The 15,263-nt window shown below is 41.1% G+C and overlaps 1 protein-coding gene across 1 annotated transcript in view; it reads right to left on the bottom strand.

The window, feature by feature from the left end:
• ADGRB1 (adhesion G protein-coupled receptor B1) overlaps positions 1-15,263 on the bottom strand; it is a 256,076-nt gene that overhangs the window by 46,463 nt on the left and 194,350 nt on the right. Inside the window, exons 19-22 of the mRNA XM_026047133.1 lie at positions 15,031-15,134; positions 9,857-9,959; positions 5,468-5,618; positions 726-795 (exon numbers count right to left, since the gene is read on the bottom strand). Of these exons, the coding sequence (XP_025902918.1) occupies positions 726-795; positions 5,468-5,618; positions 9,857-9,959; positions 15,031-15,134 (428 nt within the window). The remainder of the gene's footprint in view (positions 1-725; positions 796-5,467; positions 5,619-9,856; positions 9,960-15,030; positions 15,135-15,263) is intronic.

The raw sequence follows: 15,263 nt of genomic DNA, 5'->3' as shown, positions 1-15,263 counted from the left end.
CTCCTTTAGATGAAAGAAGTTCCTAAAGGCAGCTTCCAAGACAAATCCTGAGCCGCTTCCAATGCGAGATTTGGCAAACAGGCAAATTCAGACTGCTTTTAAAAACTTGATTTGAAAAATTTATCCTCATTCTGGTGTCTAAACCTGAGCTGAGCTTTTTTGAAAACCTGGGTTAAATCAGGCACATCATTTAAAAGACAAGCACAAAAGGCATTTTTCATTTTTAAACATCCTATACTTAAAAATTTCCATGTTTTCCTCTATTTTTTTTCCCCAAAGTGCTTTTATAGTTGCATTAAGGGAATGGTTAAATTAACCCTAATAATCACAGTAGTAATCCAACTTCTGCCAGCATCTTGTCTCTGATGGGAATTCAGCTCTGCTTCAGAAGCAAATATAGATAAATCTAAAACATACAATTGACTACTCTGATCATATCTCCTTGTGAAAACCTCTTTCTTTTTAACCCAAACCAGCTAACAGAGCTCCCAATCCAATAATAATCCCTGTCTCTAAAGGTTCGCCCATGCATCCAGGTTAAAAGGAAGAAAGTTTGGAGCTTCCAGGGAGCTGATGCCTTGAGGAGACAGGGAGGCAGGATGGCTCCTTCCTTTCCTACCCTCCTTGCCTCCCTTTATGGTGGACAACACACTGAGGACTTAGTTGGCCACATTTGTTCCTCTGAGAGGCTCAGAAAGGATGAATAGAGGAGTCCCTTTACTCACTAGTTGACGGTGCCGTATCCCTTGGCTTTAGTAAATCCCACGGAAATGGCAACCACCAAGGCAGGAAGCCCTGCGAAAAAGAAACAAAAAAAAAAAAAAAAAAAACAAAAAAAAAAAAATTGGTCATTTCAGTATATGTGTAGGTCTTCTCCCACTCAGCCACTTGATATACTCCATTCCGCCCAGTGTTATTCTAGCACCATCTGTCTCAGCCTGGGCCTCTGGCAGAGACTGAATTCAGGACTTCCAGAGCCAAAAGCATGAACCCTCATTACTCCAGCTAAAGGAGTAAAAGCCATTAGCCTGCAACAACCTCATAATCTGCTATGGACTCACCAGTTCCATGGGGACTGACAATGCATGTGGATGCATAAAATGCACTCATTTTATTCTTAGGGACATTCTACACCTAAGGCATGGTCAGGAATATCAAAGCATCTCCTTGAAGGTAGAATATCCAGTCACAACCCAACCATAAGAGCTAGGACGACAAAGATTGAGGGTTATGTTTAATTATGAGGGCTATTTTAATATAACATATGGACAACTAAGTTGCAAATATCAACCCAAATTAGATGGAGCGGGAATCGGGATCTGACTTTTTCCTATTCCAAACCATTTTGTTATTACTGTTGAAAATAATGGGTGTGTTAATCCTGTTTTAAGCTCATGGCGCACAAGTCACAGATAATTTATTTATTTAGAGAGTGTCATGAGCTAACACTGCCAGCATAAGGTGGTATTTCAGGTGCACATGGACTGAATTGGGTCCTTCAAGTTAACGGTAAAAGCTCCCAGTAAAAGTAAGGGAAGAGAGGAGAAGAAAATCTGCTCGCTGTTAGAAAGTGAGGCCTGAAACTTGGAATAATTTCAGAAAAAAAGTACTGAAAATTGTGAGCCATGAAATGCCGAGGCACAATCTGGATCAGCAGCCTGAAGGCAAAAGTCATTATGTCCTGCTAATAATCTTTTCATCCTTCCTAACCCTGCAATGATAAACTGCTCAAGGATCTACAGAGGAGACTAGGTGCTTTTCTGCTTCACTATTCCCATCCTCGCTCTCCCCTTTCCATAAAGAAGTGCCTGAGGATGGGAGAGTAACATCTGGTTCTTCAGCCACAGAGGTCTGTGTGTGGCTTTTTATAGACTTGCGACAGCGTGAAATAAGCTGTCTCAATGCTAAAGATGGGCAAATCCCATTAAGAATTAGTAGGATCAGTAGCCAGCTAGGATTAGCGTTGCTTGACAAGTCCCTAATTCTTGTGCTGCAGAGGTCATGCCAGGCGGCTGCAGGAGCGCTGTAATTTGGAGGGGAGCACAGAAAGAGCATCCAGGCAATGACCCTACACTGTGGTCACTTGGCAATACAAATCACTGTAGGATTTAGCAACAGTGAGGACCAGCCTGGAGGTGTAGTGCCAAATTGGCTGGAATAGAAAACGTTTGAGCATTATCGTAAAGGAAAGTGTTTCTCCTCCCAAAGGAGATTCCCCAAGCACAACTCACTTCTGATCAGCTCACAGTCCACCGGCAATGGTTTTAAAAGATGTCTCTTATGTTTTCTCCTAATCTACTATTGCCTCTCTGGCTGAGCCTCCGTCACATCCCAGCTGGATATATTATGGGCATCGTGGACATATCACTTGCGTGGTGAATAGTGCGCTAAGATCAAAATATCATCTCCTTGCTGCCTCAGGCACCAAGAAGCTACACGTGAAAGGGCTTTTTTCAGGAGTAAAGTGTGATGCAAGAGGCCCTGGAAAAGATAAAAGCTGGGTAAGACTCTGCCTAAAATAGCAACTCGTTCTTCACAAAGTATTTCGCTTAGATGTGATAATTATGCAGAAACACATACTCAGGCTGCAAACGTGTCAGCTTCCAGGGCCTGGCTTTTACGGAGTCTGGGGAGGAGTCTCAGCTTGTACGGTAGGAGCTGTATGAGCTGCACCCTGGGAGCTGCGCTTGGCTTTTCCTGCCTGGAAAGGAGCTGCAAATGCAGTGTCTGCTCAGTTGAGTGACTACACTGAAAAGGGGCATTGGCAAACACACAGATATAAAATTTTAATGACGGTTCTGTATTTTTTTTTTATTTCCACTATCCTATCAAAAAAAAAAAGTCAAACATTTTCACAAAACTTTTATCCTATTTTTCAATTATTTGGAAAAAGAAAAAGTTTTTCCTAATTGATTTATTTGTATACTGTAGGTGTTTTGCACCAGCCTTCTAGCCAGTGAGTCATGCCTCATAATGGCAAAGTCTGAGGGTTGTTTTTATTGCAAAAAAGTGAATTTTACATTCACAATTCTAAAGAAATGTGTCAGAAATCCGACTCTAAGACTTTTGTTATTCCAGTCCAGAAGGAGAATCGTATCATGCCCTCATCATGTTCCATTAAAAAAGGCTACTCATAAATAACAATGGCTAAGTGTCGTAACTGTTATGAAAAACTGAAGACCCACTCAGAGCCTCAGCCATGGCATCATAAAAAATTCAACAGCGGAAAGCACAACATGGTCATATGAAGAATGACAAAATGATTTCTTCTTTTCATGGAATAACTATTATGAGTGAAATGTTTCTAGGGAGTTGTTCATCTTTCTGTTCTAAATAATTTATAATATTTCTAATTACTATGAACTCTACAATCCTTCTTTTTTTCTGGAGAAGTAAAGCTGCATACCCAAGAGAACAGAAAAACAGGGGATAAAACTCACTGCTAATAAAAACCATTGTAGCTTCATTGAAGCTACAACTGACAGCAGCTGAGAATTTGGCAAAGAAATGTAGAATAAAGGCTTTGAATACAAATGTTTAATACATAAAGGGTGAGAAGAGGAAGAACCCATCTATTACAAAGTGAATTATACTAATTATTTCAGATTATGCTCTACAAATCATATTTTCTGCTTCTTTCCTCATAAGGGGGTCATTAATTCCAGTTTACTGTTAAAGTCTAAGAGTAGGCTGAAGATCTGAAACTCCCTTGCTGCCTTAATAGGCTAGAGTGTTCTTCGCTTCCTGTCTTAATCTATTCTAAACTGTTATTATGCATCATTTATCTACCAGCGTAACCTCAGTCAGAGATTAGTACATTTACTAACAGATGAAATTATGCTTCTTCATATGTATTTTTTTTTAATCTCTGCAGATCACAAGCGTAAATGTTGACTGTCCCAAATTCTCTTGGTTAATATGAGTATTTGACCCAGCATTTACAAATCAGAATGAAAAAAATAAAAAAGCACATACTTTTTTTCCCTGAAATTACTTGAGTAACACAGCGTTTGTGTATAAACATTTGCAGAAGCACACAAATGCACACACAGAATATGCAACTATGCTTTGCATACAAGTGATTAGGTTCTCGTGCTACACACCAACATCTTATTTCAATACCATGATTTATTTTGTTTTCAGTTGTAAATTTAGGAAAAAAAATGCAAGAGTGAGAATCATTCTCAAGCTCCAACACCACCTTTTAAATCCAAAGATGATGCACTCCTTGGTTTTTCAGCAAAACAAAACCCTTCTGCCCGTGAAGTGGGGGGAACAATTTAATTATTCTCCTGTAGCAGAGTAAGCAGGGAGAGAGACGCAGATTTGCATGGCTACTTAGTGCTAAACGAGATGGCTTTGATCATGCGCATGCATTTTCTGCTCCTGAACAACGGGTGTCGCAAGAATGCATCTCACAGCAGAATCTGGCCCAAAATGACCTATTTGCACCTTTATTGTGCTGATGTTAGCAGGCCTGTCTTAGCCCCCGTGGGTGGTGGAACATTGTCCCATCACAGTGCAATCATAGGAAGCAATAAATCTGTTTAGCACCAAGCACAAACGAGTTAACCAGGTTGGGTTACTCGGGACAGGTAAAACGAAGTAGGCTGTGAAATGATCAGCAGGGCAGAGAAACCACTTTACCCTGGAGTGCAGGTTCTGGAACGAGGATGATTCTTGATGTGTCAGAACTAATCACATCACGGACCTTCATAAGCATCAGAAATATCTTGCCTGGGGTAAAATGCTTGACTTCAGTAGTAAAATGAGACACTAGCACAGCTTAGAAGCACAGTGCTTTCTCTCTCTCGCTTTCTTTATTTCCTTCTATTTTTTGCCTGCTTGCTTACGAGCAACTTTTTTTGCATTGCTCTTTTGTTGCTGCTTTGAAAGTCTAGGTTATGGTTTGTGTTTGTTTTCTACTACAGAATACATCATTTAAGGCTGATAAATTAAACATTAGGAACAGGCAGAGGGAGAAAAATTAGTTACAAACATCTGCACCCGTCTAATAGTTTATTTGTCTATGGGAGCCCCTGCTGCCATGGAGACAGGATTTCAGAGCTTGCTTCTCTCCAGGTTTCACATTGAAGGAGACACAGAGAGAGAAAAAGAGAAAGCAAGAAAGCAAAAGCAAGGAGACCCCCATGCACACTCTCAAACTTTTGGAAAATATAACCCCCCTTTCACCTCATCTGTTTTGAGTGACCTCTGCATGGAGCGGACAGAGGTAGAATGTAAGGATGAGTTTATCTCGAGATATTTTTTAACCATTTCAGCCCTTGTTAATACCACAAAAGGGTTGTAACTATCTCTAGAGATATTGTGGTCTATCGTATCCATCCCTTTTCCTGCATGGGCTCTCCCTGCCTCCCCAGCAAAAGTAAAAGACACATTATAGGGGGAAAAGTGTGTTTTCCCCCCTATTGACAGGGGGGCTAATTCCCAGACCCGTGATCCTCACCCCATCCGAGACACAAGAAACGCTTGCGGATGATGCGGTTCCGTAACCGGCCCGTCACGGCCATGTAGGACTGCCAGGCCTCTGTCAGCACCCAGCAGAAAGAGGAGAGGAAGAAGAAGTGCAAGAAAGCTGCCACCAGCGTGCAGATCACCTGGAGATAGGAGGAAAGGAGGACACGTGAGAGGAGCAGCATGCGGAGAGAGCAACTCAGAGGACAGCAGCAGGCAAAGGGAGCTGCTTCCAAACCAGCTTCTGGAAGGAAAGATCACAGGAATGAGAAAATGAAGACATTCCAGGAGGAGACCATCTCCCCTGCAAGCTTTGACCTGGCAAAGGACTAAAGTATTTGCTTTAAGTGTAAATACTTCATGGAAATCAACAATATTTTAGCATCAGCTTAAAGACAAATCCACAGATAACAATTTTGCTGAGCCGATGCTTGAACCCCTGTCCTATCCAAGCCCAAACTGTTTCTTGATTTCAGTGAGACAGACTCATTTTCCAAATGATCAAAACACTGCTGTAGTCCTTTCCGAGAGGACAGATCTGTTATTAAACCTCACACTAATCTCAGCTGCAAAGCCTTGCAAGTGCTATGCTGTTGGCAACAGAAATGAAACCAGAGGAAGGTAATTTAGACAGTGTCCCTGCCAGAAAAGGATTGTTCTTTGCAAGAATTAAGCTGTGAAACCATCACTGCTAGTGGAAGGTGGGGACTGTAAAAATAAAAAATGCAAAGGATTGTCTATGAGGGTGTAACTAGCAGTAAGGAGGGAGAAAATGGAAAAAAGAAAAAAAAATGTTAAAAAGGATTTCATAATGGTGAGTTCTACTATTCCACTGAGCAGTCTCCTAAGGGAAATGTGGGAAGCTTAAGCCATTTAAAATTAAACTGGGGAAAGAACTAGGAAATGTATTATGAAGAACAATCCTGTAGTGCCAGGGAGATGGACTGGAAAGCTGACAAGCTCTGCTTTGTTTTTAAGACGTCGAGGCCAAATCTCTTGTTGGTGCAAATTGGTGCTGCTCTGTTAACTGCACCAGACCTGTGCTGAATTTTCACCAGCAGAAAACCCGGCCCTGTGAATCAAAAATATATTTAAAAACAAAATAATGGAAACAAATTTCAGTGATTGCCAAGGAGGAGAGAAAACCAATTTTACAAGTGAATCTGGATAAAAAAGAACAATGTATAAGAAACTCAGGGCAGACAGGACAGGACAGCCTAGAATTTGTCTGCTTTGGATTATGTCAGTAAATATAGACTTTGGGTTTACGGCCAATGAACCTTCCTCTTTTTTCATACACCAGTATCTTTTAATACAGACCTACTATACATTTCTCTGTGTGTATGTGACTTTTGCTTTCAATTCATACACTGGGAAAAAAATGATGTTATCAGAGATTGTGAACAAAAGTAGGACAGCATGATGTTCGAGGCAGAAACTGCTGTTTTGTTCCATATTTGTATTTGACACCAGAAACCTATAAACAGATTCTGGGTGACACTTCAGTACAAATAAGACATCTCTATATGTTATTTTTAAGTAATTTTTACATTTAAAAAGAATCATAAAAAGGTGGTTGTTATTCATCATCTTATAGACCTAATGAAAATAGTTACAAGCACAGAATTATTTCAATAATATTATTCAAAAGATTTGTATTTTAGAAATTTTTTGGGGGGGGCAATTTACTGAGCTATATTTATTTATATATCATATTAATTACTTTATTTTGTTGAGCAGTTCTCCACGTACAAAATCCTGCTCTCTTTACCAGTAATTTGTAAAGGGGAGAGGAAGTCTTTGCTTTCCAATTTTCCACCAGGGACATACATTATATTTTCCAGGCATTTTTACTTAATTAGATATTAATGAGGTAGTTTTGAAGGAAAGGGGAGGAGAAGAGAGAAGAAGAACCCAGCAAAAAATAAGCACATCTATATTTCATGATCGTGCTTGCAACTACCTTAAAAGCCACTGGGAGCAAGGGCCTAATTTTACGTACAAACTTGAGACTGTTTTCTCGATCAAGAAGTCTTGTGGTTTCCCAACCATCCCATGGGGATACTACCCGGAAGGTTGGGAGAGATCGATTTTCCACTCATCTCAAACATCAGCCTTCTCTCTGAGACTTCAGAGGTGATAACTGCTACCAGTCACTGCTATGCAGATAACCTTCTGGTATGACTGGGTCGATACAGTGACTTTGACCACGGTGTATTTTTCTGTTGACAGAGCTGCTTCCCACAACTAGACAGGATAAAGCAACCTAGAGGTGGGTGGTGACACGAGCACGTTGCTGAGCAGTGGTCCTGCACCTCCCAGGGCATTGCCTTTGGTTTTTGAGCTTCTCAGAAGCCTATTGCCTCAACTTAAACTCCTGAAATCGGGTTGGGAAATCAGTCATCTCCAGAAAGGGCTGAGCAGGGGGATCTGATGTCTTAAACCGTTGCAGGAAGATCTAGCAGAGCTTGTCAGTCTGTCAAGGCCATTAGCCTTTGTTTTGCTCTAAGAGAAGAAATATGTTCCTTCCAGCACGTAACCATGCCTTTGAGATATGGCCAGTTCATGCAGCATTCATTTCTTTTGTATCATGTTATTGCTGACTGCAATATTTAGCCTTTTCCCAGGCCTTTCATCTTCAAAAAGCTTAGCAAATGCAGGCGTGGAGGCTTGCCTTTGAGGTTACACGGATGAGAAGGAAAGAAGAATTTGTCATTTTCAGAGAAGCTAATTCCACAGAAATTCTCCCAGAGTAGCTGCAATTATAAATCAATCACCAACATTTTAAGAAGCTCCATTATCAATAATTGAATAAGAATAAATTCCTAAGTCACACTCTGTGGAAGCCTTGGTCTCTTCTTGGTATACTTTTATTCCTCTGTTCCCTGCCAGAGACTGTTTACTAGATGGCTGAGCGGAAATCCAAGAATAACCTTTCTATTTATGGTGTACCATGCACATTTATATGCAAAGAGCTAATCTGCCTCATGTAATTGCAGCCGAGAGCTTTGAATCCCCACTAACAGCTCTGATGATGAACAGCCACAGTAAAGTGAGAAAAAGCACGAGGGAAAACCCAGGCACATTACTCTACTCTGCCAGGGGTAGGAGAGGATAACGGCACCCTGCTCCTTCCCTGGGATTGAAAAAAAAAAGGATCAAAAGAAATCCAAGTTCTTTCTATGAAAAGTTGCTCCTAGCCATCATGTACTTACGGACACACACTTCTTCAGTTTTCTAGTATTTTCTCTACCTCTTCCCCCAAGCAAACCATGCTGGCCATAAAGGAATAAAGGATGGACAGCACTGTTTGTGAAGTTAGCACCTGAATGGCACTTGCTTAATAGGTACAAAGCTGTCTGACTGCATCTCTCCCTACTTCTCTACACATGTACAACTCTGCTGTGAAGCTGTCTCTAAAACTTAACTTAGCCCTGACCTGAAGGGCTCTTGGTAGAAACCAAGGATAATGAGTATCTCTGATTCATTAAATCTTGGGGCTTCTCTGAAAAAGAGCTTCTAAAAGTGACTTCATGCTCTGGCTGCCGAGGCAGGCTCAAAAGAATGGGCTAATCAGTGGTCACTATCGAAGTTAAAACTAATTTGACTTATGAGTGTGATTTTAGCGCTAAGTGCCTTGTCTCAGTTTTCTGTTTAGTAGCATTTGGATGTTTGAGTGCTTGGGGAGACTGGAAATGCACAACATGAAAATTCTAATGTTAATCAGTGATTTGTTATTCAAGATGCCAATAGGGAAATTGAAAGTGCTTCAGCTGGAGAAAAGTCATGCAGGCAATAAGCTCTTCTGCTCTGTAACGTGGAATGTACTCTGCAATTAGTGCACATGGCTTGAAAATGCAGGTTCTCTTCTTGTCTTTATCACTTGAGTCACACAGCGAACTGCAGTGAGAGCCTCATGTTCACTGTGTCTCAGCTCTGCAGTGTGTATGATGGATCTGGCAATATTTCTGTTCCAAAAAGGCTGGTCTTTGAAGCTATATTTATTAACAAATGACAAGTGCTTGAAGCGGGGATAATGAAAGTTGCTGTCTTTTTTTTTCTTTTTTTTTTTTTTTTTCAGGGGGGAAAATAAAATGGTTAAAGCCTCACAAATAACCATGTTCCTTCACTCTGCCAGGTGCCAGCTAACTCTAGGCACATATTCAAAAATATCACATTGGTTTTAATCAAAACCCTAAGGATGCTGACAAATTACTAAAGAGAGAGCGAAAGAAAAAATTGAAATCTGTCATTTAGTCATGTCTTTAGTCATGTAGCTAATTAACAGATGGAGGAAAAAAGAGGAAGTGTTGCCTGAATAGATCATTTCAGTGCTAAATCAGGCGAAAAGCAAATAAACAAAGTCCAACCAATCTCCTACCTTATTCCGGGTCTGAGTTTGTCCAATCAGAATGAGAGCATTGGAGGAAATGATGGATAGGCAGAAGTTGATAAGAATGACAGAGCGCTCTGAGCGGATATACCTGCAAAAAAAAGAGAAAAGGGGGAGGGAGGTCCATCCTGTCACAACTTGCATTAAGTTACTTTGAAAGATATCAACTATACACAGGTTGCGCTAGGCGAGATCCTATACAAGACCACTAAGAGATAGCCCACTTTCAGCAGACTTTGTATGCTGAATAGATAAGAGAAAGGGGAGAAGGGAAGAACCTTAGTGCTCAACCTCTCGTTCTTCACATCAGTGCAGTACAATGACTGAGGACCCTTAAACTTTTTAACCCCAAACACTGCAAGTGCCGATGCTATGCTGACTGATATACGTCTGACATATTTCTAAGACATATTGAGTGTCGTAAGTCTTCTTCAGCTCTGCTTACTTGAAAAGGTTCTTGAAAAGAAGCTTAGAAGAAAACATTTATGTGCCCATGGAAAGATTCTCCAAAAGAAGAGTCACAGGCATGCTGGCTATCAAAGCAGATTACGAATGCATGCACCTTCACAACTAAGTGTTCGTGATTCAGTTTTTGTGATTTGCTTAACCTAAAAGCCCATTCCAGAAATAAGAAAGATGGTGTGGCTTGTTTTCCAAAGGGTGACATTTAACAATTTGCCCTGTGGAGAAGTCTTAACACTCCTCAAAACTAGGCCAAATATATAACTGCAGCAATAGGTCTGGGACATGAGCAATCCAAGTTTGGAAGCTGTTGCCTTCAGCACCTTGCAGGAGCAAGTCACTTGTCAGGTCTGATTTGCAGTGAGTTTGCACATGACAATTAATTCAAACCACTGGTTATTGGAGGAAAATTTCTTTGAACACACTTTTATGTACCTGTTAAAACTAAAGAGAAGGTCCTGAACATAACAGGACTTACATAGGTGAATAATCTTGGTGATTTGGCAAATGCTTTGCCTGAATATAAATTGAATAAAGAGGAGACTCTTATGCCTACAAAAATTAGAGTTTGACATATTAACTAAGCAGCTCATTCCTGGAGGCTAATGTTAGGATTATTTTCCTGCAGTATATATTTTGGCATATCAACTATTTATATTAGGAATTTAATTTCGTCAATCAATTTTAGTAGGAGTGAATCTGTCATAGTTTGGCTGTCGAAATCTGCATTTCTTGCTCAGCAGGCATGATGAGTTAACTGCATTCCACATTCCTGATGCCTCTGCTTTAGACACTAGAGACTGCAGTATTTGACTTTAACTTCCCTCTGAGTTTTAAATTTAGTTTCAGATAAACCTGAACACTGAGAATATGGAGAATATGGGTTTTTTGGATAAAAAGAGTCACCAAGACAATGCTGGATGCTGGAAGTAGCCTGAACTTGTCCTGAATCTCCTGGAAACCTGACTTAACAAGGAATATTGCCTGAAAAATCACACCGAATTCACTAAATTAGGCTACTCCTTTGCTGCTACAAGGACACTCTTCCTTGTCAAACAATACTGTGCTCAGCCTCCAAGCTGGGGAAGACTATCACCCAAACTGTAGAGAATTTCTGTTGTAGCCTGGGTCTTGTGGGATATGGGTAAATCCTGTACAAACTGAGACAGATGGAGAATGTGGGAAAACCCTGCAGCCTGCCTCTCCCCTGCCAATACGCTCCCTTCCTCTCCACAAGCACTGACTCACTCTCATGGTCTCGCTCAGTCTGTGCATCTACAGGTTCTTCTTCAGTCACTTACTTGCTCATTCCAGTTACTGCACCACAGAGTATCTCAGCATCTTCAATGAAAGCTTTCCTACTGGATTTAAAGCCAGTACACGTCCCTTGAGAGCTCATGGACAAACACTAAATCAATCTTTAGCCTTGATGGGCAGGGAGTGAAGAAAGCTCACACTGATATCTGTCAGCGGTGTGGCATTCCTTTGGCCACTATGAGAGAGAAAGGTCTCCAGCGTCCTACATGCTGATTGCCTTATGGTAGAAATGCAAGGGCTATTCCAAAGTGAGCATTCATGTCCAGGCTATGGAAATGTCACTCTGGCTCTGGAGGCTGTTGAACCATGTTGAATTCAGGGATGGGAAACACTCACGCAGTGCTACTATATCAAGGAGTTGCTTGCAAGGACTTCCTGTACAGACCGGAGCTAAGCCCCTACACATGTTCTAAGCTATCAGCAATTCCTGTTTCCCCCTGCTTTTCATTTTCGAGAGTTCCCCTGGGTTCAGCGTTCTCTCTGAACTTCCTTTCCTCTCCACGCACACAGTCCCCATACAGATTGCCTCTCCAGATGCGACCTAGTCACAGCCCAGAGGCAAGAAGGTCGCTCCATTTCTACAGCCCACTTGGTGACTGACCTCTCTGTCAAGGCTGCTAATAAGTGCAGAGACGCACCATCTGTAGCAGAGCTTTTGTAACCATCTGTCTGCTGGAAACTGGAGGGAGTGCACCAACAGGCCACCACCAACCATCAAACAGCCACAGCATCCCGTCTATAAGGAGATGCTGCCAACTTGGCTGCATCTGAAGTGATTACTTGCATCAAGAAACTCATGCAGGTCACACTGGCGGCTGAGAAGACGCCACTAATAAGCAACCACTATTGAGGTTTTGAGTGAAAAGGGGAGGGTAAATTCATTTCCTCCCCAATATCCAAAGCAGGGATCACCTGATGCTTTGCCTCCTTTCATTTATCATGTTTCTTCCCTCTCTCCTTTATTTTTTTTCCCTTCTCTTTCTGCTTCCCATGTATAAACAAACTCTAGCTGGGCAAAACTCTGGGAAACTTTCCAAATTGTCAGCCTCAGTGAATCTATTCATTAGAACAGGTTCATATTCAAGCTGAGCCTGTGTATACATGCTCCAGATGCCTTTGTCCAAAGATCTGAATGGGAAATTTCACAGCCAAAGCTCCTCAAAATAGTGGAGTTTCAGTGAGTACTCCCCAGAGAATACGATGTGGCTAGGACACTGCTCTGACAATAAGTTTTTCTCTTGTGCAGTGACAAAAAAAGGCCACTTTTACACCATTCCTGCATTTTAGCCACAACAGCCAGAATAAAACAGCTGATCCAGCCTCTGGGAATGCCTCCAGATGCTTGCCTGTAGCTACAAGAATGTATAGGTTATATAACATATAGGGCAAAATCAAGCAGGAGCCAAGAGGTAGCGTTAACTTCAATATGATGTTCCTGAGATCATTAATAGGACAGCACATTCATGTCCAGCAGCTACGCCTAAGATAAAAAGGGTGCACACTCCGGAGAATGCTCAGGGCTCAGCCACAGGAACACTGTAAAGTTTAGATAACATTAAACATGATTTACAGATAAGAAATGACACTTATTCAGCCCACCCAAGGAAAAGTCCTGAGATGGCTTGATCATGGTTTCCAGATATATTTCCGTAAAGAAAATACTTCTTAGGACAGACAGCTCTTTAATCAAAATATATCTGTTCTCAGGATCACTTGGAAATACATGTCTATCCTTGGCTAGCTCCAAAATTCCCACTCAAAGGTCCCATAAATGTTCCATTCATGCTGAATTTTCTTCAGATCATTTTGGCCATAAACATTAGTCAGTGTCTGGAATGAGGAACTAAAAAGGGCATCTTTTTAAGCAGGGACAGTAACTAACTTTCCTGTCCTCACTCCAAAATATTCCAATATGCTCCAAACATAAAGTAAAAATCTAATTCACCTGTACATCTGAACTTAAGTTTTCTGATACTAGATGTTTTTCTGATAAGAAAATGAGTATATGTCTATAAAAATGACCAGCAGACTATCTGGCTTTTCACTCCTCTCATCTAAGTTTTCACTTGATCCTCATACCAGTGGAACTGAAAATCACAACAAAATAATCCCAACCCAAACAAATCCCAAAACCAACAAAAACCCTTCCCCAAGAAAACCATGATAAGAAAAGCATCTGAGCAGACCCAGGGACACCACAACTGCAGAAAAACTTCAGTTCTAGTTTCATGTTATTATGACTAGGCCTTACCTCAAAGCACTCGCTATAACTAACTAGCCACTATGCATTGTCAACAAAAAGATGTTTTTTTCCCCCCCATTTTTACTGTCTTGCCTCTTTCCTCCTTTTCTGTCTCCATCAAATGGTAGGAAAAGTGATCCTGATTTACAACTCAGAGATTAATCTATTCTCTCTTCCCTACCAAGAAGAAAAATCTGACTAAGAGCCACAGACTGATCTCAGAAAAGGGTCACCAATAAGTTCTTAAAAGTATATTCTCTGAGGCCATGTCATTTCAATTTCATAGTAATTCAAGTAGTTTGCAGTTTCTCTGTTTCTTTTAGCTTGGAGCCATGAAGCTCTCACTATGTTTTCCATGGGTTTAGGAAAGGCACAGATCTCTGTAGTGCAAACTCAAGCCTTATTTAAGCCTATACAGAGGAAGACCCCACGACCGCCTGCGATCCTCGGGGCTTGTGCAGTCCACTAAAAGGGCTTGGGCTGGCATTGACTCTTGTTCAAAGAAACTTTGCTAAAACATCACTTCAGCCTTTGCAAATTATGCACCTTTTTGCAAAGTTGCACCCGACTGCTGCTTGTAGGTGTACGGGAGCTCTTAGCAATAGGAAATACTGAAGAATCCCTCATGCATTTGAAGCTAAAGGCGGAATGTAGCTAAGTGATTTGAGAGTTAGTTACACGGTAAGCTTTAACATCCTTAAACTCCAGGAAATTGTTGTCAGTTCTTCAGGCCAAAAGCTTTCATAAAGAGTCCTCAATCCTTGATTTTATCAGCGATCCAACAGGGAATACTTGGAAGCAACCTGTCTGTCAGAAGGCAATGAGTGTCCACCTCTTCAAGAACAAGGTTTCCTGGGGTATATGAAGGCATCTAAAACAGAATGCAGGTTTTGAAAACGGAACAGTGTGACTGCAAGGGGTCAAGGCACTAACTTCACTGCACTAATTTCTCTGGCACTAAAAGGAAAGGATAAAGCCAACTAAGCCACCACGATGAATTTCTGCAGTACACACTCATTACAAAACAGTCCGTCCTCAGGCACCAAACATCAAAAAGTGGAGAATAAAACCTGCAGGATCCAGCTAGACCAAGAGATAGTTTTTTTTCCCCCAAAAGAAGAAAGAAGAATGAATGTCGTACCTCCAAACAGAGACATAAATGATAATCAACAGCAAAAGTGTCAGCGAAGATACTCCACAGCCTACAATTAACGTGACAGAAGGGACCAGCACCTTTTCCATGTTCTGAAAGAGAGAAAATAAGATGTTAAAAGAAAGAGAGAAAGAGAGAAAAAGAGAGGAGGAAAGAGAGAAAAAGAGAAAAAGAGAGAGGGAAAGAGAGAAAGAGAGAAGAAAGAGAGAAAAAAGAGAGAG

This window comes from Nothoprocta perdicaria, unplaced genomic scaffold, assembly GCF_003342845.1.
Source record: "Nothoprocta perdicaria isolate Ctin4 unplaced genomic scaffold, notPer1 scaffold_48, whole genome shotgun sequence".
Lineage (NCBI taxonomy): Eukaryota > Metazoa > Chordata > Aves > Tinamiformes > Tinamidae > Nothoprocta > Nothoprocta perdicaria.
This window is presented reverse-complemented; position numbering and strand designations above follow the sequence as displayed.